This window comes from Heteronotia binoei, chromosome 18 (assembly GCF_032191835.1).
Source record: "Heteronotia binoei isolate CCM8104 ecotype False Entrance Well chromosome 18, APGP_CSIRO_Hbin_v1, whole genome shotgun sequence".
Lineage (NCBI taxonomy): Eukaryota > Metazoa > Chordata > Lepidosauria > Squamata > Gekkonidae > Heteronotia > Heteronotia binoei.
In genome coordinates, this window is record NC_083240.1 from 32,593,450 (window position 1) to 32,620,104 (window position 26,655).

Sequence of the window (26,655 nt, forward strand, 5' to 3'; positions counted from 1 at the left end):
CAATACCCAACTCTCGTTTTTGGAGGTACACCCATGTTTGAAAATGAGGTTCCTGATCATGTGTTGCGTGCATCCAAAGTGTGTGAATTTAACTCTGACCTCCAGTTTATGCCACAGTTCTGATGCCGCCCAGATCAGTCAATCAAGGTTTTACTTCATTCCTATAGTTACTGTTGTCTTTGATCACTCTTAGTAATTATATTCCCAGTTTGAATTAACAGAGTGGCAAATGCACATTTTCTGTAGCCAAGTGTCCTGCAACATATTGAAATCATAGACCTGGATGTAACGTGTAAATTTGAATGTGGTTGGTTGGTGGTTTCCAAAGAGCCTTCAGTATGAGAAGATGGGTAGTTTTTACCCACAATTGGTACACTGCTTTTCTGGCGGGTTTTTACGTGGGGGAAGAATGTTTTGAAGGATATATCTTAGAAGTTGAAGCTGTAAAACTGTTTGTCTGTGCAAAGCAGCTTCAGAAACTGTTTCCACATAAATAAGGCTTCAGAAATACAAATAAACTGTTGCCCTAAATATCAAATTGGGCATCCTGTTTGAAAAACAGGCAGATGTGACAGACATTCTAATACAGTGGTATATAAGACACATTGATATGATCATTTTGTAAGCACACAAAGCTGAAGAGCAGTTTTTATTCCATGTATTTTGAATCCAACCTTCAAATCTTGTTGTTGTTGGGTTTTTTTGGGGGGGGGGTTTCTATTTGTAGCTTGGTATGATAAGGTCCACCCCAATAATGGATGTTCACTTAAATGTGAATTGTGGAAGCTGTGATATTCCAAATGAGTTAATGAAATGCAGTAAGCTATCTTCAGAGGAATGGGGGAGGAAGCTGTTGGAGAAAGCCTGAAAAACTGTATGAGGTTGTCCTAGATGTGAGAATTGTCAGGCTTTAAACCTTTTCTGTGGTCTTGAACAATGTTCCCTCTAAGCTGTGGAGTCTTGTGAGCAAAAATTCTACTTTTTGAGTTACTGGCATTAAAGCTGTGAGCTACTGCATAAATTAGTTTGTTCTTAGGGCCATTTTTCTTGAGCTAAACCAAAAATATGTGAGCCAGAGCTCACACTAATTCAGCTTAGAGGGTACACTGGTCTTGAAGTTCACTGCAGGTGGTGTTAGGCAGGTCCCTGTCACTTAAGCCTAACCTACTTTGGTGGGGTGTTCTGGAAACAGGGCGACCTCACATGTGCCACTTAGAGCTGTATATGAAGATGGGACATAGATGTTACAATGAACGCTCATTCTGTCGGGCTGCAATTGTGGTTGAGAGTGCTCATAGTCCATCATGTGTTAAATGGCAAAAGAATTACTTTTTGCTTGTTGCCAATATTTTGAATAAGGAACCATCGAAAACAGAGCCGCAAATGTCTGTGCTGTCCTCCATTACTAGCGTCTATGCTTGCCGGATAGTTAGACACGACTAAATAGCACCATCTTCTGGGCGTTTGGGATTCCGGTTGCACAGGTCTGTCTTGTGCCTTTGGGGAAAAAAGGCACTATCCCTCCATCCTTGACTTGGAATCACTACATCTTTGCTTCTGAAGTTTAATACCTTTTGGGTCTTATTCTATAAGCCTGTTGTATCACTGAATCAATAACAGCCGAGTTTTTTGTTGTCTAATCGGTTACTCTTTTTCCATTGGTTTTCCTTAGGGTTCCGATGCCAGTTCTGAGAAATTGTTCAACACCGTTGCCAATAAAGGTAAGCCTGTGAACCCCCTCCCCCAAACACCCTCCTCACCACCACCATTTCATCCATCATGTCTCCCAGCACACACTGTTCATATTTGTAACTGGAGATTAAACTCCCAATTTCTGTTCCTCCATCCACTGGTCCTTCTTGTGTTCCTTCTGGCCACACATTCAGTCTCCCAAAGCAATTAGATGGCAAAGGTGATACAAAACCTCAATTTAAAAAAAATATAACAATCTACTTGAAGTCTTCTAGGCCTGAGTTAATTCATATACTAATAATATTTGGTAACGACCTCTAATCTTGTTCTCATAAAGGTTTTCATTTTTATCTCATTTAAAGAAGTTGCCGGTGTTCTGAGTGTTTTAAATGTGATTGTGTTTCATTGGTTTGGGCAATAGATGCAGAATAATGAATCGCCAATTTATACAACGCGAGCAATTACTGTTGCCTGGCATTTAGGGTTGGCATGGCAATGATCATTACGGTTTGATCTGTGTGGGAAGCTTTCTTTTTTAAAGTTAATAAACTGTATATAGTGCTGTAATTAAAATATACGTTCTCTCTTAAAAGCCCTATCAGATGGCCATATATGCGTATACGTTCATGGCGTTCGCAGCTAGTGATTTAATAGTATGTTACCGAAGCTCAGTGCTCATTTTTCGTCTTGTTTTTGTGATTGGCGGGTATGTGTTGGGAAAGTCTGCTTTTTTGATGGACGATGGATGACAATAGCTCTTTATCTGCTCCTTTCTCCGTTGCTCAAATCATAGATTTCCTTCTGCCGCTTCTCTAAAATAAAATATCCTGATTTTTTTTTTGGGGGGGGAGGGTTATTTCTTTGGTTTTGCTTTTTTTAGTTAGTTGTTTAACAACGTTTCAGGCCATGCAAGATTCTCCTTTAGGCCAAACTGGCTTTTGGATATTTTTGCACCCCCAAATGTTCAGCTGTCGTTATATCAAAATAATGTATTGTAATTTTCTGGCCAAATATGGTTACTGTGAATAATTCACAGTATGCGTATACATTCATGGCAATCGCCAATGATCAGGTCAATTGAAGTAAAAAATCAAGTGGACAGATTGCTAACCAGAAGCTTAAAGAACTTCAGCAGTATCTGTTTTATGCCTCCGTTGTAGGAGGGACTTTGGTTGGATGCCGTACTGTAACAGATGGCATTTCTACTTAAAAAAAAAAAAGTATTACTATCTTGGGGCTTTCTGTAGTTCCCTCTATGTGGAGTCCTTCTGTTCTTCATGGTTTTGGGCTACATTGAAACATGCAGTGCAATTTAGTAGTCAGGGAATGTTTTGTGTATTTGTAGGCAGTCCTGTCTTGGCTAGCCCAATCTCATCAGATCTCAGAAGCTAAGCAGAGTCAGCCTTGGTTAGTATTTGGATGGGAGACCTCCAAGGAATACCAGGGTGTGACACAGAGGCAGGCAATGGCAAACCACCTCTGATTGCCTCTTGTCTTGAAAACCCTACAGGGTCACCGTAAGTCAGCTGCGACTTGATGGCACTTTGCACCACCACATTTTTAGGCACAAACTTGCGTTATAGCCTTTCTTGTTCTCATGGCTTGTGCTTTGGTCATCTTCATAATAATGCAAATTACTTCCCTAGGTGAGCCCTAGCACTAAAGGGGCAGACATTTAGAACCGCCTGGCATCCACAAATTTTGGCTTGGCTTATCAGTGAGCCAGCATCTGTGGTTGCTACTAACACATTCCCCTTCTCTGAATTGGGGGGAAGGGGCAGAGCATCTGCTTGGCATATGCAAGGTCCCAGGTTCAGTCCCCAGCATCTCCAGCTGAAAAGATCAGGTCATGTGAAAGATCATTGCCCGAGACCCTGGAGAGCCACTGCTAGTCTGAGCAGATAATACTGACTTTGATGGACCAGGGGTCCTATCCAATAAAGGGCATCTTCATCTCATAGAAGCCCAGAAGAGGGAAGGAAACCACCCCTCTTCCATGGAGACTTGATTCTGTTTGTGCGCAAAGAGGCACCAGTGTTGATGGGTGTGCAGCTATTGCCATTAAAGAGTGGGTTTTTGGGTAACTGTTGCAGAGCCAAAGCAAAATGGAAAGAAGTTTAGCTGTGAGGGAACAGCAGATAGTATCTGGTCCCTATTTCGAAGAACAGAAGCGTAATTTTGTGTCTGATGAAATCACATTTAAATCTTAAGCTGCTATGCTAAGCGCCTGGGTTGTTGAAATCACAGAGTTAAATATTTCCAGCTAAATACATTCAGGGTCTGGAGCCAAACTGGTCAATCAGCGGGAAAACGTTAGGAAACATGATGCTTTAGAAAGGTAACCTGGGTGTTACCATTTTGATGCAATTTGTTGCCAAGTGCCCTTATGTTTTGTGGGGTTTAACGCTCTCTTTTTGAGAGCGGAAGGTGTTTTTGTGATTGATTTTTTTTTTGTCTCAGTCTCTTTCTAGCCTCAGGAAAAGATGGGCGGCCTGTGTGAAGCCCACTCATTAGGTCTGTGGTTTCCCCTTGGTAATTACGCTGCTTCTTCTGAAATGACTTTGATGTATATTGAATTATATCTATTTTTAATTGCATAATGGAGCGCTGGTCCTGGTTTATGCATTAGCATCCTTTTGAAGTTCTGAACTGAGGGATTTCCCCCCTCCTCTTAAAAAAAAGAGTTGTTGGAGGGGGGGAACTAAATAGAATTATTTGTCTTGGCAGACACAAATGAGGTGGTTTCTTTGGTTGAGAAGAGGTCAAAACCAGGCAGGACGAGGGAGGGGAGACTTGTTTGTTCAAGTGATTCCAGCCCTCTGAACAACATACGCCTGTGTCTTTATTTTGTTAATTTTGTCTTTGGAATTTGGAGAATCCTCTCTTTGAAAGAGGGATGAATTGGATTTGGAAGCCAGTCCAGAGACCCTGAATCCCTAACTGAGAGTTCGTGGCGAGGGAGGAGGAGACCATCTTTCCAACGAAGAAGAGGGGGCACTTCTGTCCTTCCTTTTTATTCTCCTCCTCCTTTTCTTTTCCCTCGAAACCATTTCCCACATTGCTTATGTTGTTTACTTACCCAAGTTGGATTGGCGGCCCCTATTTACTCCTGAATGAATTTCACTTGACAGAGTCCCTTTCTTTGCTGCCTTCTCTTGGTCCCCTTCTGTGGTGATTTAGTTCCCATGAAAGGATTAAGGCTTCTTTTGTGTTGCCTAAAGTCAACATGGGCCTTTCTTCATCTCCCCCCACCCCAACCCAGCTTGGGAAGCTGTACACAGCTAAGCTTTTTAGTCAATGGTAGATTATGTTTTTGCCCCCAAATTTCCATCAAAATGGCGGCTTTCTTCTTGCCCTCCTGGCCCTCCTGAATTTTCCCCCTTCGTGCCATATGCTGATTCCTGTCGGGGAAACATGAATGGCCGGGGAAGGATCTGTGTCAATCTAGGTGCTTCAGAAACTAACTCTGTTGTTTTCTACTGAAGAGAATAAAGGGAAGAGGGTGGTTTTTTAATACACACACAGAGAGAAAAGCAAACCAAATAGAAACCATTAGGCTGAAAAGGATTATTGTTCCTGCCGTTTAATGTCAGGAAACAAACCAGTACAAGATGCACGTCTTTTGAGAGAATATTGATAATTACTTCCAGGCAGGTGCAGAATATTATCCTACGGATATCTGGCCTGTATTTTCCTTCTCCTATTGTTCTTCCCCCCTCCCTCCCCAGGTCTTTTCTCTTCTGGACTGAGAATTTTTTGCCATTTGAAACAGTTACAGTTCTGTCTCATCTCCTTGTGTGACAAAAGAAGTCTTTGGGATTAAAACCTTAAAACCGGGCTTTGCCCAGATTAGGGTTGCCGGGTCCCACCTGACTTCTGGCAGGAGATAGATGATACCATAGAGGGTTTTTTTACCCAAATGCTACAGCATTCCCCACGCGACTTGCTCAGGACGATGATGTCGCTTCTGGGTGGCGTCATCGCATCAGGCACTGATGGAGCTCTTTGGGGGCAGGGATCCCCTTGCCAGCCAGCTCCATGCTGGCATGTTGGGGACCCCAAAACCATGGGATCCCCCACCCCCATCAGGAGGTTGGGAATCCTAGTCCAGATCTATGAATTATCTTTATGCTTGCTAATTCCCTCCTTCTAGGGTTGGCATGGTTGGGTGTTCCCAGGGCCCCAGGAAGGCCCATGACGAAGTCCTGCCTTGTTGCCACACAAACAGCACTTGTACCCTTTCTTGGCAGTGGCAGCCAGAGCTGGGTTCTCTGGAGTTTCCCTTTGGGAGCAGCATGACTCGGGTGCCCGGTTCCCAATGATGCACCAAAGGGGGGTGGGAGAGACCTTTCTGGGAGTGGAAAGGAGTGCCACAACATGCCTACATCACCCAGAAGGGACGTAGGCACATTGGGGACATTGGGTGGCGATGCTCTGGTTTTGGGGCAAAACACTATGGTAGACTTAACTACAAATTGTAGATTTTTGCTTAAAAACCAGGGTGTCACCGCACTACGTACCTATATCACTTCAGGGTTACATAGGCATGTCATGTTTATTTTTGGCTTCTCAGAGATAAGAGGGGGTAATTCGGGGTGGTAGAGGAGTGCCCGAAAGCAGGATACCCCCACCCGGACCAGGGGTCTGGCATCCCTAACACCCAGATGTAGGGCACCAGGGTAGGCTGTGCAGTTGCTGTCATCATCAGTGGTTTTGGAGACACCTCAGTGTGAACTCCCTGTGGGGAGGAAGGTGATGGGAAGGAGGGGATTATGGGAAGACACCGGATGACATCTTGGCAATAGAATGCTAAACTGCTGCTAGCCCTGTCTCCTCCCCCTGCTGATGTGCAGTGACTCCTTACCTCCCTTTGAAGGCAAGCCATTTTGGGAGGATCTCCAGCTTAAGGGTAGAGCACTTCCTTTGCATGCAGAAGATCCCTGGTTTAGTCCTTGGAATCTCTACTAGCAGCTGTTGGAGAGAATAAAACACTTTCATTTGAGACTTCAGCTACCCATCAGAGCAGATGGCACTGAATTAGAGGAACCAATGGTATAAGGCAGCTTTGTGTGGGCTTTGCAGTTTGCTGCTCCACCTGAACTAGGAAACTGTGGTATCCCCCCCCCCCCCCCAAAAAAAGCTGGAAGGTATTTCCGATCTGGGGATTAGTGGAGAAGAGTCAACAGTAGTTTAGGACTGATTCCCAGCCATTGAATCCCCACCAGTTGCTCCGCAGCGCCTCTTGCTTCGGGGATCCTTCCCACTTCCGTCGTGGTGATTGGAACTCCAAAAAACCAGCATTCTGTTGCTGCGACAGTAACAGGAAGGAGCCTCAATGTAAGAGGTGCCCGCGGAGCAACTAGTGGGGGAATCCATCGCTTGAGCCGGTGCAGGGAGAAGCATGGGGATAGAGCAAATGCCAGTGAGGAATTAGCCTAGGTGTAACTGAAAATGAGAGTTTGTCTGAACTGGGAAATAACTAACTGAGCAAGTGGATGGAGGAGGAAGTACATGTGTCAAATTATTTCTTGATTCTGCAAACCATGCTGGATTGGAAAGTTATGACCTGCCCATTGGTCTTGTCTGGTGTTGTGTAAAAACAGCCACAGGCATGGCCAGATTGATGTCGTGACCTGAACTATATGGTTCAAAAAGTCTGCAATGAATAGAGGGTGGCCAATTGGTAACTGTGTTTCTCTTCTGCTCCCAAGATAACTTTCCTGCCTCTTCTCCTCTTGATGCTGCCTTCTGTGTCCCCTACGCATTATGTTCCCTTGGGTCAGTAGACCAGAAAGAAAAGTGTGGGGAGCAGATGGGGATTCTGTAGCATGAGGGAGGAAGTGCTTTCCCCTACTCTGCAGGAAGGAAAAGCATTTTCTCAGAAGTGCTGCTTGTGGGTTGACTAAATTTCCCTTTAGGAACCAAACTTCTCAGGAGAGTCACTTCACTTCCTGTTGTCATGAGTTAATTGTTTGTATATGCATGCTGATGTTTAGCCAGTGAGTTGGTATAGACCAATGAGAATGTTTCCACGTACTTCCCGCCAAGGCTAGGTGTCAATATGCATAGTGACCATTGAGGGAGAGCCCTAATTGGCTAATCCATATATTTGGGTGGTGGTCTAGGGGAAAGAATTTGGTCAGTTTTGCAGCCCTTTGTTTAAGCCCTTAGATCTCCACACAGTTGAAGTTAAGACTTGAGAGAGTCAAGATGTAGTTAGAAGCTAGATAGGATGTTGAATCCTTTCTTTGTTTTCTAGTAATTCCAGTCATCCCTTTCCTCATTAGTAAACTACTTTTATTCTTAAGCTAAACCGTGTGCCTGGCGGTTATTTTGTGGTTCTCTCCATGTTACTCTGCTAATTGTATCTCTAAAACCTAACAGAGGCAAGGAGGTAAGCATGATCTTAGGCTGGTCATTCTTTTTTCCTGTTGGCCTAACCTTCCTCATGGGGTTGTTGTGGAAACACAATGGATATGCTACCTTCATCTCCTTGGAGAAAGAGTGGGATAGAAATCTGAGGGGGGGGGGATTTACAGTAGCTGTAATCGCACACACTAAATAATGCACTTTCAGTCCATTTTCAGTGCACTTTCCAATGGGATTTTGCCAGCTCACACAGTAAAATCCAGTTGGAAAGTGCATTGAAAGTGTATTATTTAGTGTGTGGGATCTCCCTCCTGATGCAACTGCCAAAGTATTTTGTTTCATCTGACAATACCAAAGCTCAGAAGAGCTTTTACTCTGGCAAGAATGAATGCCCTTCCCTTGGCCGTTTTGCAGGGCAGACGTAATAAAGTACCATACGCATTTGGAACATGTCAGTGTTCATACGACAAAGTAGAAACCATCGAGCATATGATTATTATATACAACTATATACAGCAAGTTGAGGGCTAATTTAATCATCCCTTTAATTAAAATAATGGAATTGCTTAATTCGAGAGCCCAGGTGGACACAAATGATCTTGTCAACCTTTCAGTGGCAAAATTTAGAGGAGCAATAATTAAATACCAGGAAAATAACATTAAGTAAGGCCTTTTCTTTTTAAATTTTTATTTTAATTTCTGCTTAAGATGATAGCTGTATGAGCAGTACTAGGCAGGCTGACAGACAGACAGAGTGTGCGCTTGCAGCCAGTGTGTATCAATCAAACTAGTCCTTATTAGCTGCTTTATGCTAAAAGCGAGGCATGGGAATTGTTTTCATATGATGTTTGCATTGGGCGTGAGTGGCATGAAGGGGATCCAGAGGGAATCTTTGTTGGGGAGGTTGGTTACGGTGGCTCTCAGAAGTGCCGCTGTTTACTAGTCCTCAAATGGAAGGGGGGGGGGGGATCCTTGCACAAACTCAGCTTCCGGAACCATCTGGTTGATGCAAGCTGACAGCCTGTCAGGAATTGCTGGGGGATGGAAAACAGTTGAAGACCCCACCTGAACACAGCTCTTCCATACCTTTACATTTCACAGTGTGCGGTGCTCCACTGGCAAGAGAACCAGTGGGGCATAGAGGTCATAGAGTGCTGGACTAGGGTCTGGAAGACTTGATTCAAACCCCCACTCTGCCACAAAAGTTGACTGGGCGATCAGTCACGCTCTCTCAGCCAAATCTACCTCACAGGATTGTTCTGAGGTAAAATGGAGGAGAGAACAACATAAGTTTCTCTGTTTCCCCACTGGGGAGAAAGGCAATATATAAATGAAGGAAACAACTATCTAAATGTCATACAAAAGAGCTGTGTGAGTCGTTCCCTGGATTGTACATTGTTGAAAGTCCCCCTCCTCAAAAGGCAGTATTCATTTTGAGTGCAATTTACTTATCCCCCATGGATAGAATGTACAAGAGGAAGAGAGAGTTCGGGGGAAAGAAAGTTATTGTTTGATCGGTTGTTCAAACAATACCTTTACCATTGCAGGTTGGCATGATGACTTGGTGTTCATTAACATGCATCTCATGGATATGTTTTATTCATTTGCTTTGTTTATACCTTGTCTTTCTCCTTCAGTGGGGGAAGCCATCCAAGCTTGCTATTCCTCAGCAGTGACAGGATTTGAACCTGGATCTCTCAGATCCTAGTCTGATTATTCTAACCACTGCACCATACTGACTCTCCTTAGGATCTAAGTGCATCCATTTCCTGTTCAGAAATTTATGGTGAAATCCTACATAAAGATATTCCAGCCTCAGCCACTTTGGTCCATGGGTTTAGATAGGGCTTTTTTGGTAGCAGGAACTCATTTACATATTAGGCCACGCACCCCTGATATAGCCAGTCCTCCTGGACCTTACAGTAGATCCTGTACCAAGAGCCCTGTAAGCTCTTGGAGAATTGGCTACATCAAGAGCGTGTGGCTCAATGCGCAAAAAAGTTCTGCTACCAAAAAAGCCCTGGGTTTAAACTAGAGTAATGCTGAACAGGATTGTATGGTTAAATTCTGGAGATCTGGGTGAAGAAAACTGTGTCTTAAAGACTGACCATGGTAGCCAAGTGACACTATTAAAATTTCACCAGGTCTCCCCAAAAGGCAAATAAAGGAACGGAATAGGGACAGTGGTTTTTCCAGAGATGGGAACTGGGAAATGGGAACTATCCCAGATAAATAAGCACAGCTAGTTCTCACAGTCTTTTCTTTCAGGATCCTCTAAGCTCTTAAGGGCTTTAGTGGACTGCTGTCCATTACCCACCACCAATTTCCTTCCCCCACCCCATTAACTGGGAGGTCTTTAACCTTTCCAGACCTGGAATCCAATTTTAAGGTGACAGCATGTGACGGGGAAGCACATGACATCTAAGTGATGAGCAGTAAGAGGAAAAACCCAGGCATTCGGAACATTCCTGTGTAAAAAGGAATTTACTCCACCACTGAGGGTCCCCACCTGCCCTTTAGCTCCTTTCAAGAGAGGCATGGCAATCCAATCTCTGTACTTGTGCAGTAGGCAGCAGGTCTTCCAAACAACAAAAAGGCCATTCTTAGGGGGTTTATAACCCTGCAGGTGGGGCTCTAGACCCTCAGGGGTTGAATATTCTGGCTTTAACTAGCTCCTGATTGCCCTAAATATCTTGTACCCCCTAGATGCAGTAAACATACTCATCAAAGCTGCTACTCTTTTCTTTTTTTTATTTCATTTGCAAAGTATTCATGTCTGGAGAGTCCTTGAAGAGTGCAGGAATGGCTGCCTTGTATGTGGATTGTCCTCTTCTGCTGCTTTTTGGACGGACAGTCAACCATGAACTTTGGTGTTAAAGGGAACAAGATGTAGTGTACATCCAGGAGGAATTGGGGGGATGAATAACCTGGATGCCCCAAGATTCCCCTGTACTATTGTATAAACTCCCTCATTTTCTCTTTCTAAATAACTTTCAAATGTTCTCAACATTCCCTGCCTTCTCGAGCATGCTCAGTCCTCAACATTCCTTGCCTTTCCTGAACATGCTCAGTCCTCATCAGATCTTTTTGTTGTTGTTATTAATTTACATCAAAATTTTAATGGCTATATGGGGAGCTCCTCTGTGTAGAGACTCCTTCCCCCTGGTTTTTCCTGGTTTTGGTATTTCCTGGTTTTGCTGCTTTCTTGATTGGCATAAGTCTAATCTTTGCACTTTACAGTTATATATAGATACATAACAGTCTGTATCCTTATGAAGTCTGATTTGTCTGGCAACATCCATTATCAGTTCCATTGTTTTGAAGTTTTCTTGTACAACATATGTCTTAAAAAGAAGTTGTTTTTTTTTTTAATATACTTGTTGTGGACATTCCTCTCTCCCTCCCCTAGGGATCCATAAATCTTAGAATGGGTAAAAGCATCATTCCAGTAAATCTGGGTTCCAGATGTCATGAATCACAGAAGGAGCACCAGTAGTAACAAACTTATTTAAGTTTAAGTACAGGAAGGGCTATGACTCAAAAGGAGAGCATTTGATTTGGATACAGCTCTCAGGTTTAGTCTGTGGGATCTCCGGGGGAGGAGGAGGAAGATTTATTGGATTTATACCCCGTGCTTTGCTAGCCAAATGATTCTCATAGTGGCTTACAAATCTCCTTTTCCTTCCCCTCCCCACAGCAGACACCCCATGAGGTAGTTGGGGCTGAGAGAGCTCTCCCAGAACTGGTCTTGAGTAGAACAGCCTTGATAGAACTTGTGACTGACCCAGAGTCACATCAGCAGGTGTATCTGGAGGAGTAGGGGATCAAACCTGGTTCTCCCATTAAAAGTCTGTGCACTTAACCACTACACCACACTGGCTCTCTAAAAGATCAGGAATGACAAACTCAAAAGCTTCATTGGGCGTGAAGTTCTGTGATATGATGTGAGCAGGCCAAGACTCAGAGCATGAAGTTGCCTTATACTGAGCTGGACCACTGATTTGTCAAGTTCAGTACTGTCTGTTCTGACCAGCAGTATAACTGGTCAGGGTCTCAGGTAGAGGTCTTTCACATCACCTACTACCAGAGCTTTTCACTTGCTAGTTCCAGGGAGTGAATCTAAGATCTGCATGCAAAACAGATGCTGTGTCACTGAGCCACAGCCCAACTCCTTGCATGTTGCACCACAGAATCTCTCTGTTGCTGAAATAAACACAGAGGGGCTTCTTTATTATTATAGGGGTCCTTAGACCAGTCATAAAGAGCCCTGTGGTGCAGAGTGGTAAAGCTGCAGTACAGCAGTCGGAACCCTCTGTTCACATCCTGAGTTCAATCCCAGCAGAAGCTGGTTCAAGTAGCCGGCTCCAGGTTGACTCAGCCTTCCATTCTTCCGAGGTCAGTAAAATGAGTACCCAGCTTGCTGGGGGGGGGGGGGGGGAGTGTAGATGACTGGGGAAGACAATGGCAAACCGCACCGTAAAAAGTCTGCCGTGAAAATGTTATGAAAGCAACGTCACCCCCAGAGTCGAAAACAACTGGTGCTTGCGCAGGGGGCTACCTTTACCTTTTTTAGACCAGTCATACAGAAGAGAGGCCTTGTTCTGGCCTTCTAGCAAGAGCTGGGAACCTAGCCATGACATTCCAAGATGTTGTATAATTGGATAGCAAATATTTGGGGTTGCCTTCAAGTCCTGCTTTCTGGAGACCTTTGGCTTGTCACTGTGGAATGCTGAACTTGATGGATCTTTCACTGGGTTTCCCCAGGGTGGTTCTTTTTTGTTTGTTTGTTTTCAGAAGACAGGTCAGTGTGGACTCGGAACAGGGATTTCTTGATAATGGTGTCAACCCTGAAGAACTCCCTTGAAAGACCTGCTTTGGAAGGGAACGTTGTGTTCTTGCTGCAATCTTGTAAAACATTTGGTACTCTTGAAAGCTTTTCTGAGAGGTCTGTTTGTTGCCTGTTTTGCTGGAATGTGGTGGTTTATGCTCCTTTCCTGACAGATCAGTTCCTCAGTGGAACAGGGAGGTGGTCGGCTCTCCTTTTTTGGAGGTTTTCAAGCAAAGGTTAGATGGGCCATCTGACAGCAGTGCTGATTCTGTGAACATAGGCAGATCATAAGAGGGAGGGCAAGAAGGGTTGCATCGGTGCTTAGTTCTTGTGGCCCTTTCTTACACGCCCAAGGAAATGGTGATCACCACTTTGCAGTCAGGAAGCAATTTTTCTCCAGGCCAGTTTGGCCAGGTATTCTGGAGGTTTTTGCCATCTTCTGGGCATGGAACAATGATCACTGGGAGGGTGTTGTGGAGGAGGTAGTTGTGCAGGGTGTTGGATTTCCAGCTCTATGATTCTGTTATTCTAATTGGGGGTTGATTTCAATTAACAGTGGAACACTGTGCCAGGTGACTCACTGAAATAAATGGTCTAGTTCAGAAGTTCCCATCTTCATTGAGCTTGTAGGCCAGGCCCGTAGCTACATTAGGGGTACGGGGGGGTGAACGCCCCCTCTGTTTAACCCCCCCTTCCCTCTATAGGGTCCCTCCATTGGAGCCGCCCTCTAGGAACCCAACGTACTTTCTTTTCAAGCAGGGTCTGCTGAGCGGAGATGGTGAAGCTGAGTTAAAAGCGGGGGGGGGGGACAGCGAGAGGTGAGCAAGAAAGAGCGAGCAACAGCACGCGAGTGGGGGAAGCGAGAGAAAGACGGACAGCGAGAGAGAGCGAGGGGGAGAGAGAGAGAGCAACAACACCTGGGGGCTGTGAATGCCACAGACATCTTGGGGCCCGTGTGAACAGGGGCTCCGTGCTACCGCAGGCCGTTTCCCAAACTGTCCTCTGCCTCTGAAGCGGCGGTGGCAAAGATCTGGAAAGGCAAGTGAGCTGAAGGAGGAAGTGGTTGCCCGTTGGGCTGAACAACTTCCATCCTAAAGGGGGGGGGGGAGTTATGTCCTTCCTAAAGCCCTCAGCAACAAATGAAAGTCTGCTCAGCACAGCATGACTGTTTGGTGGCTGTCACTCAGCACTGGCGGCTTAGTTAAAACGACAGCAACTTTGCCGAGGACTGAAACACACCACGATATCTTGCTCCGCCTTGCTATAATAGCATGTTCCAACCCAACCTTCTTAGAGGGCTGGGAGCGGTAACAAATGCCTGAGCAGAGGGGGAGATGGAGAGGGTCCTTAGGAGCCTAAACCCCGCCCATCTATGGTCCATCCCATGTCTGTAAGTGGATGACTGTTCCGCGGACTGCCAAGCGATTCATGGGGGAAAGCATCATTTTTCAGTACAAGGATTTTAGCTGCCTGCCATAGCAGACTGAAAATTAGTAACTTGTGATCCTTCAGTGTAACTGGTCTTGTAGGAGCGCTGCAAATTCGCATACAAGGTGTGACAAGGGGGGGGGGGCTTCTTCCCTGTTAGCATTCCCCCCCCCCCACGGTCGGACTCTGGCCTGCTGCAGGCTGCTCAGGCAGGCATGGGCTTTCTCTTGAGTAGCAGGGGGAAGTGATCCTCGCCTGGGGGCAGGTGGAAGTTCAAAGCAGAACCGGGAACAGACAGAGGCAGTTACAGACAGAGGCAGTTACAGGCAGCCAAGCCCTGCAGCCCCCCCACCAATTTTTTTTTCACCTGGGCCCCTCCACCCAGAATTTTCTGGCTATGGGCCTGTTGTAGGCATTTTTGGAATTTGGATGTCAGTGGGCAGCACCACAAAATGGCTGTTTTGGAAGACAGTCACAGAATTTTGGGAGGCCCCAAGCCAAGGGTCATCCTGTGACGGAAGCAGCTGTTTTCAAATAAGTGCTCCCTGAAGATGCAGTTGGCATCTCTTGGGCTCTTCTGAAACACTTCTTGTTTCAATAGAAAAGGGAAGAAAACCAGGAAGAGAAGCTTTGGGTAAGAATGAAGTGAATACCAGAAAATGCATGGGTGGGCAGTGATGGGGAATCATTGGATTAGAGCAGTGGTCCCCAACCTTTTTGGCACCAGGGACCGGTTTTGTGGAAGATAATTTTTCCATGGACTGAACAGGGGGGGAGCACGATGGTTTCAGGATGATACAATTGTGCACTTTATTTCCATTAATTTGGTGTAGTGGTTAAATGTGTGAATTCTTATCTGGGAGAACCGTGTTTGATTCCCCCCTCCGTCACTTGCAGCTGCTGGAATGGCCTTGGGTAAGTCATTTTCACAAAGCTGTCCTTGAAAGGGCAGCTTCTGTGAGAGAATCTCTCTCAGCCCCACCTACCTCACAGGGTGTCTGTTGTGGGGGAGGAAGATAAAGGAGATTGTGAGCTGCTCTGAGATTTGGAGTGGAGGGCAGGATATAAATCCAATGTCATCGTCTTCTTACATTGTAATATAAAATGAAATAATTATACAACTCATGGCCCGGTTGCTAACAGATCACAGACCACTACCGCTCCACGGCCTGAGGGTTGGGGACCCCTGGATTAGGGTATCACCACGTAAGACTGCAGTTACCTGTAGATACATTTCTGTTCTGCTTTCTTGGCTGCTCATGCACTCTTCAAGAAGAAGAAAATAAAATGAAATACAATATTTGAAATTAAATTACATTTTTTAAAAAAGCCAAACAAATGGCATAATTACGATAGTGGTTTTAAAATAGTCTGGGCTTGATCCCATTTTACCTGTGCCAAAAGCTTGCCGTAGCAAAAAAAGTCCTAACTAAAAGTCTCCACTTGTCTTATGAAAACCGATAGGGTGTCTGCTGTCTGAGCAACACTTGGGAGGGCTTTCCATAACCTAAATGTGATGAGTATAAAAACAGGAAACCTTTAAAATAATAATGTCCCATTTTCTTTGGTCTGGTTGATATTGTATCATTTTTCCACATAGCCTCTTCCCCTTGGTATGGTTTCCCATAATTTTATTTCCCATTCAGTCTTCTTTTGCTATTCGGCCAAGTGGCTGGTGGAATTTTAACTGCTGACTGTGTTTACATCTGTGATTTTTTTTATTACTGTATCTTTGTTGCCTGGGGGGTTGGATCCAGTCATCCATCAGTGGGAAATGCTGGTAACTGTGGCTCTTCCTTTGTTCCCTTACCCTTCTACTCACACATAGTCTTTGTGACCCAAGGGAAGTTGTCTCTTGTGGTCAAAGGAGCCATGTGGGCTAATAGCTGTGTGGGATTGGGGGATGGAGTTTCGAGGGGGAAGGTATGAAATTACCCTTTGTGCCTGTCCCATCAGCACTGATGGGAGAAGGAAGAGGCCAATGTCAACCCCGCCCCAACTAGACCCATAGCACCAGAGATCAATTTTTCTGGGGTCAGAAAGAACTGCTAGAGACAGGGGACCTCAAGAAAGATCCAAGATCCTGGTGGCAATGGATTGGTGGATCTAGGCTTTTATCTTGGACAGCATTGTGGTAAAATTAGAGAGAGATCTCAACATTTAGAAATGTCTCTAGTCTGGGAGGCAATGTGGTGTAGTGGTTAGAGGGTTGGACTAGGAAATTCAGGTTCAGTTGTCCTTAGAGTTGCCACGTGCCTCCTGGCAACCACTGGGGGATGGGGAGAGACTTACTGAGAGCAGCAGGGAGGTCTAGCCCACGTTCAGCAACATGTCTATGTCACTGTCCACGTGACCTGGAAGTAATATCATTACTTCTGGGATGTTGGGGTGATTCTCTGGTATTTGGGCAAAAACTCTGTGATAAATTTGACTTCTACCATAGAGTTTTTGCCCAAATACTGGAGTGTCATCCGAATGTCCTGGAAGTGATGGCATCACTCTGGGTCAGGTGGGCTGTGACGATGGGTCTCACTCTTTTTTCGGGGGAGCTGCCCCACACCGGCCAGCTGATCACAGGCAGGGAGGTGAGGCCTGGTAGGGGAACCCCCACCTCCACTGGGGGGGGGAGTCTGGTAACCTCAGACGTTCTCTCAGCCATAGACATACTCAGTTAACGTAACCCACCTCCTGGTGATACTGTGGGACAAAATACAGAGAGAACTTTATCTGCCATTAATGAGCTACTTGGAGGATTGTGGGGAGGAAAACAATGTTAAGTCTGAGCTGAAGATCCGTCATGGAAATCTGACACATCTCACTTTTTGTCACTGTTCTCTTTCTAAGTTTTTGGTCTGAGTGACCTGCAGTTTTCTGCAAAACAATTAAGTGTGGCGTCTCTCTAGATGAAATAAACGGTCTTTGACGGTTCAGATAGTTGACTGTAAAACCCGCGTTTATAAAATAAATAACTTTGAGAGCAGTCTTAAACCAGCTGCTTAATCTCTCGTGGATGAGATTTTCCGCCTGCAAGCTACAGTTAAGTTTCTCTTTGATCAGGATCAGGCTTTGGTTGTTCAGAGCATTTTTAATGTTCAGATTTGTTTACAGGAGAGTCGTGTAAACATTATGAACGCTTCAGCCTTACTGCAGCTGTTGGAAAGACTTTTTTTTTAGTTGTTATAGATTTTCCAGGCTGTATGGATGTGGTCTTGGCAAGCCTTTGACAACTATTTTTTTTTCTCTGCAGGAAAGATTAGTGTGTGTGCACAAACAAACTCTTGTTGCTTTGGAAGGTGCTGTTGCTTTAACCCAGGAATTTGGTGTAGTGTTAAGTGTGCAGACTCTTATCTGGGAGAATCGGGTTTGATTCCCCACTCCTCCAGCTGCTGGAATGGCCTTGAGTTAGCTGTAGCTCTCACAGGAGGTGTTCTTGAAAGGGAAGCTGCTGTGAGTGACCTCTCAGCCCCACCCACCTCACAGGGTATCTGTTGTGGGGGAAGAAGATATAGGAGATTGTAAGCCACTCTGAGTCTCTGATTCAGAGAGAAGGGCGGGGTATAAATCTGCAGTCTTCTTCTTCTCCCTCCCTCTGTCATTAGGCGATCCCAACTAGGGTCTCCAAGTGTTATGTTCATCTCCAGGAAGAATCATAAGAGAGAAGGTGATTATTAACCTGCTTGTAGACCAGGGTGGTTTTTTTCTAATATTCACTTTGAACCCCTGGATTTTAATATAATCCTCACAGCAACCCTGTAAAGTAAGCCAGTACTGTTAACCCCATTCTCCAGATGGGGGAGAAGGCCTGAGCTGAGAAGGAGTTGGCCGTAAAGGCCATCCAGTGGATTTTTACAGAGGTGAAATCTGAGCCAGAGATGTAGCAACTTCTTCTCTTACACACTACATCCTTCCAACTCTTATTATGTTGTGCTCCAGGTCATCGCTGCCTGCCTAAACTAAAATATTTTGTGCGACTGAGGTTGGTTTACAGATGTCTGCTGGAGGCGAAGGACTTGAACCTTGGAGTCTCCTGTACCCTACCTTCCTTTTCATTCTTATCCAGTTTGGTGTAGTCAGCCATAGTTATCACAGAGGTTGTCCTTGAAAGGGCAGCTGCTGTGAGAGCCTTCTCCAGCCCCACACACCTCACAGGGTGTTTGTTGTGGGGGAGGAAGGTAAAGGAGATTGTGAGCCGCTCTGAGACTCTTCGGAGTGGAGGGCGGGATATAAATCCAATATCTTCTTCTTCTTCTTCTTCTCTCCCTTTTGGATGAAAGCTGGAGTTCATTCTCCTCCACTTCCCATCTCTCTTTCAATGGTGGTGGAAAGTTGTATCAAGTCACAGCTGTCTTATGGTGGCCCCATGGAGTTTTCAAGTCCAGAGATGAACAGAGGTGGTTGTGCCATTGCCTGCCTCTGCAGTTGCAACCCTGAACTTCCTTGGTGGTCTCCCATCCAACTACTAACCAGGGCCGACCCTACTTAGCTGCAGAGATCTGACTGGATGGAGCTAGCCTGGGCCATCCAGGTCAGGGCTTTCTTTCAATACTGGTCAGTCAATCATGGCAAAAAACCCAATCTTTCTGCTGAGGTGCCAGAGTGGGAGAATTCTAGGTGAATGCCCTGCCCTCCAGTGAGTTTGCTAAGCCAACCAAAATGGCAGCCAAACTCTTGTGATACATCCAGGGAGATCTGCTGGTCATGTGAAGTTTTCCATCAAGTATTAAAGATGACAAGAAACTGGACCAGGCAAGTGACTTTGACTCTTGTCTGAAGGAGGAAGATGGTGTGAGAGACCTGAGGTTATAAAACACAGGTCATTTCCCACAAACTATCTTGCCATGTTTAGGATATAAGTGAGAGGGCAAAATGACTCTTTTCTGGTAGTGACAAAATAGCTGGAAATGTCTGTCTTGCGGGTCCATCTTCTGTTTGATCCCACACCTGATACAACCAACATTTTACGCGTTGCAGACAGTATCTGAACAGAGTACATCAAGGAACATTGTGTAGGAGCAGATGTCACCAAAGGAGGGCATGCAGCTCAATGGTAGAGCACTTGCTTTTCATGCAGAAGGTCCTGGGTTCAATCCCCACCACTCCCAGTTGAAATGATCAGGTTCTAAGTCATATGAAAGGCCTTGACATGAGACTCTGGAGAACAGCACTGGGACAGTGCTGACATTGATAGATCAATGGCCTGATTCAGTAGAAGGTAGTTTCATGTGTTCTGTTTTGATTTTGTTTGATATTGTCACTCTTATGTAGTTGTGGTGATGAACAGTGGTGGCTCTAGACCTGGCAACTCTAGCAAGGTTTTTAAATATAATCATTTATTTTTACAGAAATAAAAAGAAGAGCAAAGATAGAAATTCTATATTACTTTGTATTCACAGAAGCAATTGTATTTAGTGAACAAAAACATGAATATAAATAGGAAGATAGACCATCATTCATACTAATCTATGTTGCCTGTTATATTGTAACTAGCTGCATTTTCTACCCATTTTTATTTTAATTTATTCTTCATCATTTTTTCAATCCTTCATTTCTAATATTTCATCCCTATAAACATATTTTGCTTAGTCCTGTCTCTTAATCATGCTGCATTTTATCATTCAACTCTTGTTGTAATCCTTAAACTGTTCAGTGCTCATTTTGATCTATATAGTCAAAAATACATTCTGAGTCTGGTCTGTTGTACAAGCAGGATGTTAGCTTTGCCATTGCTGCATATTTGGATAGTTTATTTTCCCAGTCAGTCAATTGTGAACATTTAGACACAAATACCACCCTTACTTAGGGTTGCCAATCCCCAGGTGGGAGCAGGGAATTCCCCCAGTTTGGAGACCCTCCCCCCACTTCAGGGTCATCAGAAACCTGGGGAGGGGGAGGGAATGTCTGCTGGACACTCAATTATTCCCTATGGGGACCAATTCCCATAAGGTATAATGGAGAATTGATCTGTGGGTATCTGGGGACCGGGGGGGGCTATTTTTTGAGGTAGAGGCACCAAAATGTCAGCATAGCATCTGGGTCCTCTCCTCGAAACACCCTCCTAGTTTCAAGAAGATTGGACCAAGGGGTCCAATTCCGTGAGCCCCCCAAAAAGGTGCCCCTATCCTTCATTATTTCCAATGGAGGGAAGGCTTTTAAAAGGTGTGCGGTCCCTTTAAATGTAATGGCCAGAACTCCCTTTGCATGGTAAGATATTTTATAGCAGATTTTTTGATCTATTGGAGATTTGACTTTTAGTATCTTTTGTGTTTCTTCATGAATCTTTATCTAGTATTGTCTTGAGGTCTTCAAGCAGGGACAGAACGGCCATCTGTTAAGAATGTGCTGCTTTTGGATTGCTTGCATTGAGCATGGGGTTGGAATAGTTGGCCTGGTTTTGATGCAAAAGTATATTGAGAACCGAAATTCACCATGTCCAGTGATGCAACCCAATTCCAGTAACTCAACATTCTCCTGCTTTGATATATCAGACTTTTAGTCATTTTTTTCAGTGAAATTAGAAGTTTTTAGGCACCTTAAATCTCCCCCCCCCAAGGACTGCAGTGTAGTCTTTGAAAAGTTATGCTACTATACATGCATGTTAGCCTTTAGTAGGGTTGCCAAGTCCAATTTAAGAAATATCTGGGGACTTTGGGGGTGGAGCCAGGAGACTTTGGGGGTGGAGTCAGGAGACATTAGGGGTGGAGCCAAGATCAAGGCTGTGACAAGCATAATTGAACTCCAAAGGGAGTTCTGGCCATCGCATTTAAAGGGATGGCACACCTTTTCAATGCCTTCCTTCCATAGGAAATAATGAAGGATAGGGGCACCTTCTTTTGGGGCTCATAGAATTGGACCCCCTGGTCCTATCGTTTTGAAACTTGGAGGGTATTTTGGGGAGAGGCACTAGATGCTGTGCTGAAAATTTGGTGCCACTACCTTAAAAAACAGCTCCCCCAGAGCCCCAGATACCCGCGGATCAATTCTCCATTATTTTCTATGGGAATAAATCTCTATAGGGAATAATAGAGTTCCCAGCAGACATTTCCCTCCCCTCCCCCTGCTTTCTGACAACCCTGAAGCGGGGGGAGGGTCTCCAAACCGGGGGATCCCCTGCCCCCACCTGGGGATTGGCAACCCTAGCCTTTAGGTTGCTTCATGCTATGCAGCGATCCAGTAGTCTTTGCGGGACTTCAGCGCATGCACATAGTTCACACGTAATTCCAAAGCACAGAATAGGGCCTGCGGGTGCAGTCCTGCTCACCTCTAGGCATGTTCATCCTTCCCCACTCATCATTTGTGAACTGCCCTGAGACACGCAGGCTGTGTTGGCTATGAAGCAGAGAAAAGGGAGTTCCCGTCTGTGAATCATTAGATTACTGAGAAATCAAATTCCAAGAACTTTTTGTGCTTGAGTGTGTATTTTTAAACTGTATTAAAAACATTTTGTGATGCTAATGATTTTATACACACATGCATCTTATCTCTAGCTGTATTGTTGTTGTTGTTGTTAGTTTGATTTATTGACCCTCCTATCCCAGCTTGCACCGGGCTCTGGGTGACATACAGTGAGGCATGAGCTCTAGAACAGAACTACAAAACATTAAAACATAAGTAATAACATTAAAAAAAAAATTAAAATAGATCCAAGATGGCGTCCATAAAATTTACATCCTGAATTCTGGACCGCCTGTCCACTTTCTGGGTAGTGGGGAAAGGAAACACAGATCAGAGCTTGGGAGGAGAGGAAATGGGGGCCAACCACATTAGAAAAACTGTTGCTGTCCTTAACCAAAAGGATATACACACATATACATACATATATAGATATTCACACATATACATACAATTCTTGACCTGGATGGCCCAGGCTAGCCCAATCTTGTCAGATCTCGGCAGCTAAGCAGGCTCAGCCCTGGTTAGGATGGATGGGAGACCCCCAAAGAAGTCCAGAGTCGTGACATGGTGTCAGGCACTGGTGGATCAACTCTGAACATTTCTTGCTTTGAAAACTCTCAGGCAGGGGTGACAAACATGTGGCTCAGGAGCCAAATCAGGCTGTCAGAGAGCTCCTATCAGGCCCCTGAGCAATTGGCTGTCATCTGCTTCCTTCTGCATCACACCTTGCTTTGCCAGGCTTGCTCAGTCACACAGGAGCTACAGAGCAAAGCCTCTGTTTTCTCTGTTGGCTGAGGCTCCTCCCTTGGGGAGGAAGGGGGGGATAGCTTGCTTCAAAGGAAGCTCTGGCTCTTTCCTTCCTTCCTCAGGGGATCAGGAGGGGGAGGAGCCTCAGCCAATTGAGGGAAGAGAGGCTTGGCACAGTAGCTCTGCTTGTGCAACTCAGAGAGCATGGATCGCACAGGAGAGATACAACGAAAGTACCTTTAAGACCAACAAGTGATAATGTTTTAAGCATGTTTTTATTTTAAGTTTTTTTTTAAAAAAAAAACCTTTGTGTTTGCATCCTTTATAAAGTTTATTTCTGCTACCTGGCATTACATTTTATGACACACGTGACCCGCCTAGCAAGGTCTCATTTATGTCCAAACCGGCCCTCGTAACAAATTAGTTCGACACCCCTGCTCTACGGGGTTGCCGTAAGTCAGCTATGACTTGACAGCACTCTCCATCATTGTATATACAAACAAGTATACCTACAGCGAAAGCATTTTTAACCAGGCATCTTGGTTCACTGGCATTCCAACATACAACAGAAATCCTCATATTGTGGGAAAGGGGTTGGCAGGGTTTGTGATCTGGTTGCTTAAGAATTCGAGCCTGTTGGTTTTAGCCAAGTCAGACTAATCGGCTGCCAGCGAGCAAAATGGTAATATTTACTAATGCATAATTTTTATCTGTTCTGACTGCCATGTTTATTTAGGAGATTAAGCGTTGTTTGAGTTTCTCAGAAGACTTATCAGCCCCAGATTGTCTCTCAGTCCGTGTGTGTATCATACAATGCAAAAACGCTCGGAAAGCTCTGTTCAAAAAAGAAAAGAGGGGGAAAAGCACCGATCTATCAGGGTGCATCCAGATGGTGGCTTTCAGCATGCCTGGTTCAGTGCTGCCGAACATAGCTGGGAACCTGGGAAGGGTCCCAGACCAGAAGGGTTGATTGCTTTTCCTTGGGAGAAGAGGCTGTGGCTTAGTGGTGAACAATCTGCTTATTATGTAGAAGGTCCCAGGTTCAGATCCCAGGATCTGCAGTTAAAAGGATCAGGTAGGAGGTGATGGGAAAGATCCCTGCCTAAGATCCTGGAGAACTGCTGCTGAATTGAGTAGAGAATGCTGACTTTGATAGCCTTTAGGGACACACCTGTTTTAAGTAGGGCTGCTATCTTGCTCTTTCTGCTTCAGGAGCCAGGGCAGGTTCTCCCTTTACCTGCCCTCACATTCAGCCCTTTTGTTGGCCTTGTTGGGTTTGAGGCAGGCCCAGTCAGCCTCCCCTCTGATCTGGGGAGAGAAGGTGGCCTCCTTCTGGAGAGGCTGGCAACAGGTCCAGCCTCTGCTGCAGTGCTGCTCTGGGCCCTAGCCCACAGGCTGTGTCCCAGATGACTGGTGGCCAGTAAGCCCTTAGAGTAGGGTTGCCAATTCTCAGGGCTTTTTTTGTAGCAGGAACTCCTTTGCATATTTGGCCACGCCCACCTGATGTAGCCATTCCTCCAAGAGCTTACAGAGCTGTTATTACAGGGCCTACTGTAAGTTCTTGGAGGATTGCCTACATCAGGGGTGTGTGGCCTAATGCAAAGGAGTTCCTACTACAAAAAAAAGTCCTGCCAATTCTCATCTGAGGGCAGAGGATCCTCTGGTTTGGAGGCCCTTCCCCACTTCAGGGTTATCAGAAAGCAGTTGGGGGAGAGAGAGAGAAATGTCTGCCGAGCACTCTATTATAACCCATGGAGACTGATTGCCATAGGGTATAAAGGATAATTGATCTGCAGGTATCTGGGGCTCTGGAGGATCTGTGTCTTGAGGTTGAGACACCAAATTTTCATCTTAGCATCCCATATGTCTCCTCAAAACACCTCCCAAGTTTCAGAAAGTTTGGACCAGGGGGTCCGATTCTATGAGCCCCAAAAGAAGGTGCCCCTATCCTTCATTATTTCCAAATGGAGGAGAGGCATTTAAAAGGCATGCGGTCCCTTTAAATGTGATGGCCAGAACTCCCTTTGGAGTTCAGTCATGCTTGTCACAACCTTGTTCCTGGCTCCCCCCCCCCAAGCCCCAAATATTTCCTGAGTCAGACCTGGCAACCCTACCTTAGAGGGTCAGCCACCAAACAGCTGCTTTTGCACACTGCTGTTGTATGGAGAACAGTGAGTCACATGTGTAGGGAGAGGAGGGAGCTGAGGGGATTGGAGTCCTCCATCTATGCAGCATGTATGTTCATTTATATTTCTTTGGGCTAGATCAGAGGTCCCCAGTGTGATGCCAATAGGCCATGCTGCCCATCAATATCTTCCTGGTACCTATCCACTAGATGTTTTTAGAAACTGGTTGGGGTCAAGTAGGGCTTTTGTCCAGAAGGACTTTTGATTGGCTGTGCAGATTTCAATAATGTTATTTTGGTGGCAGCTCTCACAACAGTGTTGGTGTTATTCTCCCCATCACTCCTTTTTCCCTGTGTATTTTTTTTAAAAAAAATACCCCTCCTCTTCCCTGCACACCTCTGTGTTTGTGTGGCTGCTCCTCTCCTGTGGTGGCCATTTTGTGATTTCACCCAGCACTCTATCAGAATTCTAAGGTGGTCCACAGGCTCAAAAAGATTGGGGACTCCCATATAGACTGTTTTGTGTATTCCTTTCAAACCAGTTGGCCATTTTCAGCCTTTCCCCTACTCTTCCCCCCCTTAAGCCTGTATGTGCGTTCTTTTCATAACACTGTCATGGCTAAAAAGGAAAGCCGTTCTAGGTCAGGCTAAAACTCGAATTACTACAGCTTCCTGATTCCTGCAATGCTCCACTTTATTCCCCAGGGAAGACAAACACTTTCAGTGTGGTGTAGTGGTTAGAATGTCGGACTAGGAATGCAGAGACCCGAGTTTGTTTCCTCACTCCGCCATGGAAGCTCATTGGGTGACCTTGGGCCAATCACACTCTCTCAGGCTAACATGCTTCTCGGGGGGGGGGGGGGTTGTTGGCAGGCCGAAATGGAGGAGGGCAGAATTTGGGCCCCAACTGGGGAGGAAAACAGGGTATAAATATCAAAATAAATCAAACAGCTTTCCTAGGGTTGCCAGGTCTGTGTTGGAAAATACCTGGAGACTTTAGGGGTGGATCCAGGAGAGGGAGGGGTTTAGGGAGGGGAGGGGCCTCAGCAGGGTACAATGCCATGGAGTCCACCCTTCAAAGCAGCCATTTGCTCCAGGGGAGCTGATCTCTGCCAGCTGGAGATCAGTTGTAAAAGCAGGAGATCTCCAGGCCCCACCTGGAGGCTGGCAACCCTAAGTCTTCCTCCTCCAGTTTCAAAGATGTGTGGAAAGTGGTTAGCTGGCTGAAAGGGGAGACCAGGCCCAGAGTCCTGGCTTTAGTGATCACAATTGCTGAAACATTGTGACTGCTGACATTTAAAACCACCTCTGACCTTGGCAAGTGTGTGTTTGTGACAGAGCCCGGCTGGAAGGTCGCTTTGTTCCTTCTCTGCCTTAGGAAAGTGTTTCCTCTGCGGGGGCAGAGAGGTACATTCCTGTAATGCCCCCCCCCCACCCCTTTCCTGCTACTCAGTCTGGATTCCATTCAGCCAGTTACCACTCCAATTAACTAACAATTATTTAACATTAACAGTAATTGCAGACGCCAGTTAAGCGCCTACAGATGTCAACTGTTAGCTTTTGTACCTAATCACTCAATGAAATGGAGAAAGTTCAACAAACATCAATTAGCCGAGCAATTAGTTTGAGTTAGAAAGTGCATGTTATCAGGTGCGCGCTGATTCAATTTATTTTATTTTGGCAGTCAAAGGCACATTTGCCGACAAGCCGCCTTACAGTGCTGAGATAAGAGAGAGCTGGTATTGTTGTGCTATTTGCACAAGGGGATCATTAAAACAAAATTATTAGAAGCGTTGGGAAATGACTGGAAGTGCCTCAGGTAGCCTCGTTCAGTTTCCCTTCTCTTGTATTGCTGGCGAAAGTGGGCTCAAAGTCACGATGGTGGGGTCCCAGTGGGGTGCACGGCAGACTGCTGGAATTTGACCAGCAATTCAAATCCTCACACAGTCATGAAGCTTAACGCATGACCTTAGACCACTTGCTCTTTCTCAGACTAGCAAACCCGAGAGGGTTTTGGTGATGATAAAAGTGTTTACCCTGTCCCTAGCTACTTGGAAGAAGAATAGAGATGTCA

At 45.4% G+C, this 26,655-nt stretch overlaps 1 protein-coding gene across 7 annotated transcripts in view; it reads left to right on the forward strand.

Annotated features, from left to right (window-relative positions):
• Nucleotides 1-26,655, forward strand: part of AUTS2 (activator of transcription and developmental regulator AUTS2) — a 1,045,632-nt gene that overhangs the window by 942,815 nt on the left and 76,162 nt on the right. For all 7 annotated transcript variants that reach the window (XM_060258686.1, XM_060258689.1, XM_060258688.1 and 4 more), the window contains one exon: nucleotides 1,673-1,721. In XM_060258686.1, the coding sequence (XP_060114669.1) occupies nucleotides 1,673-1,721 (49 nt within the window). The remainder of the gene's footprint in view (nucleotides 1-1,672; nucleotides 1,722-26,655) is intronic.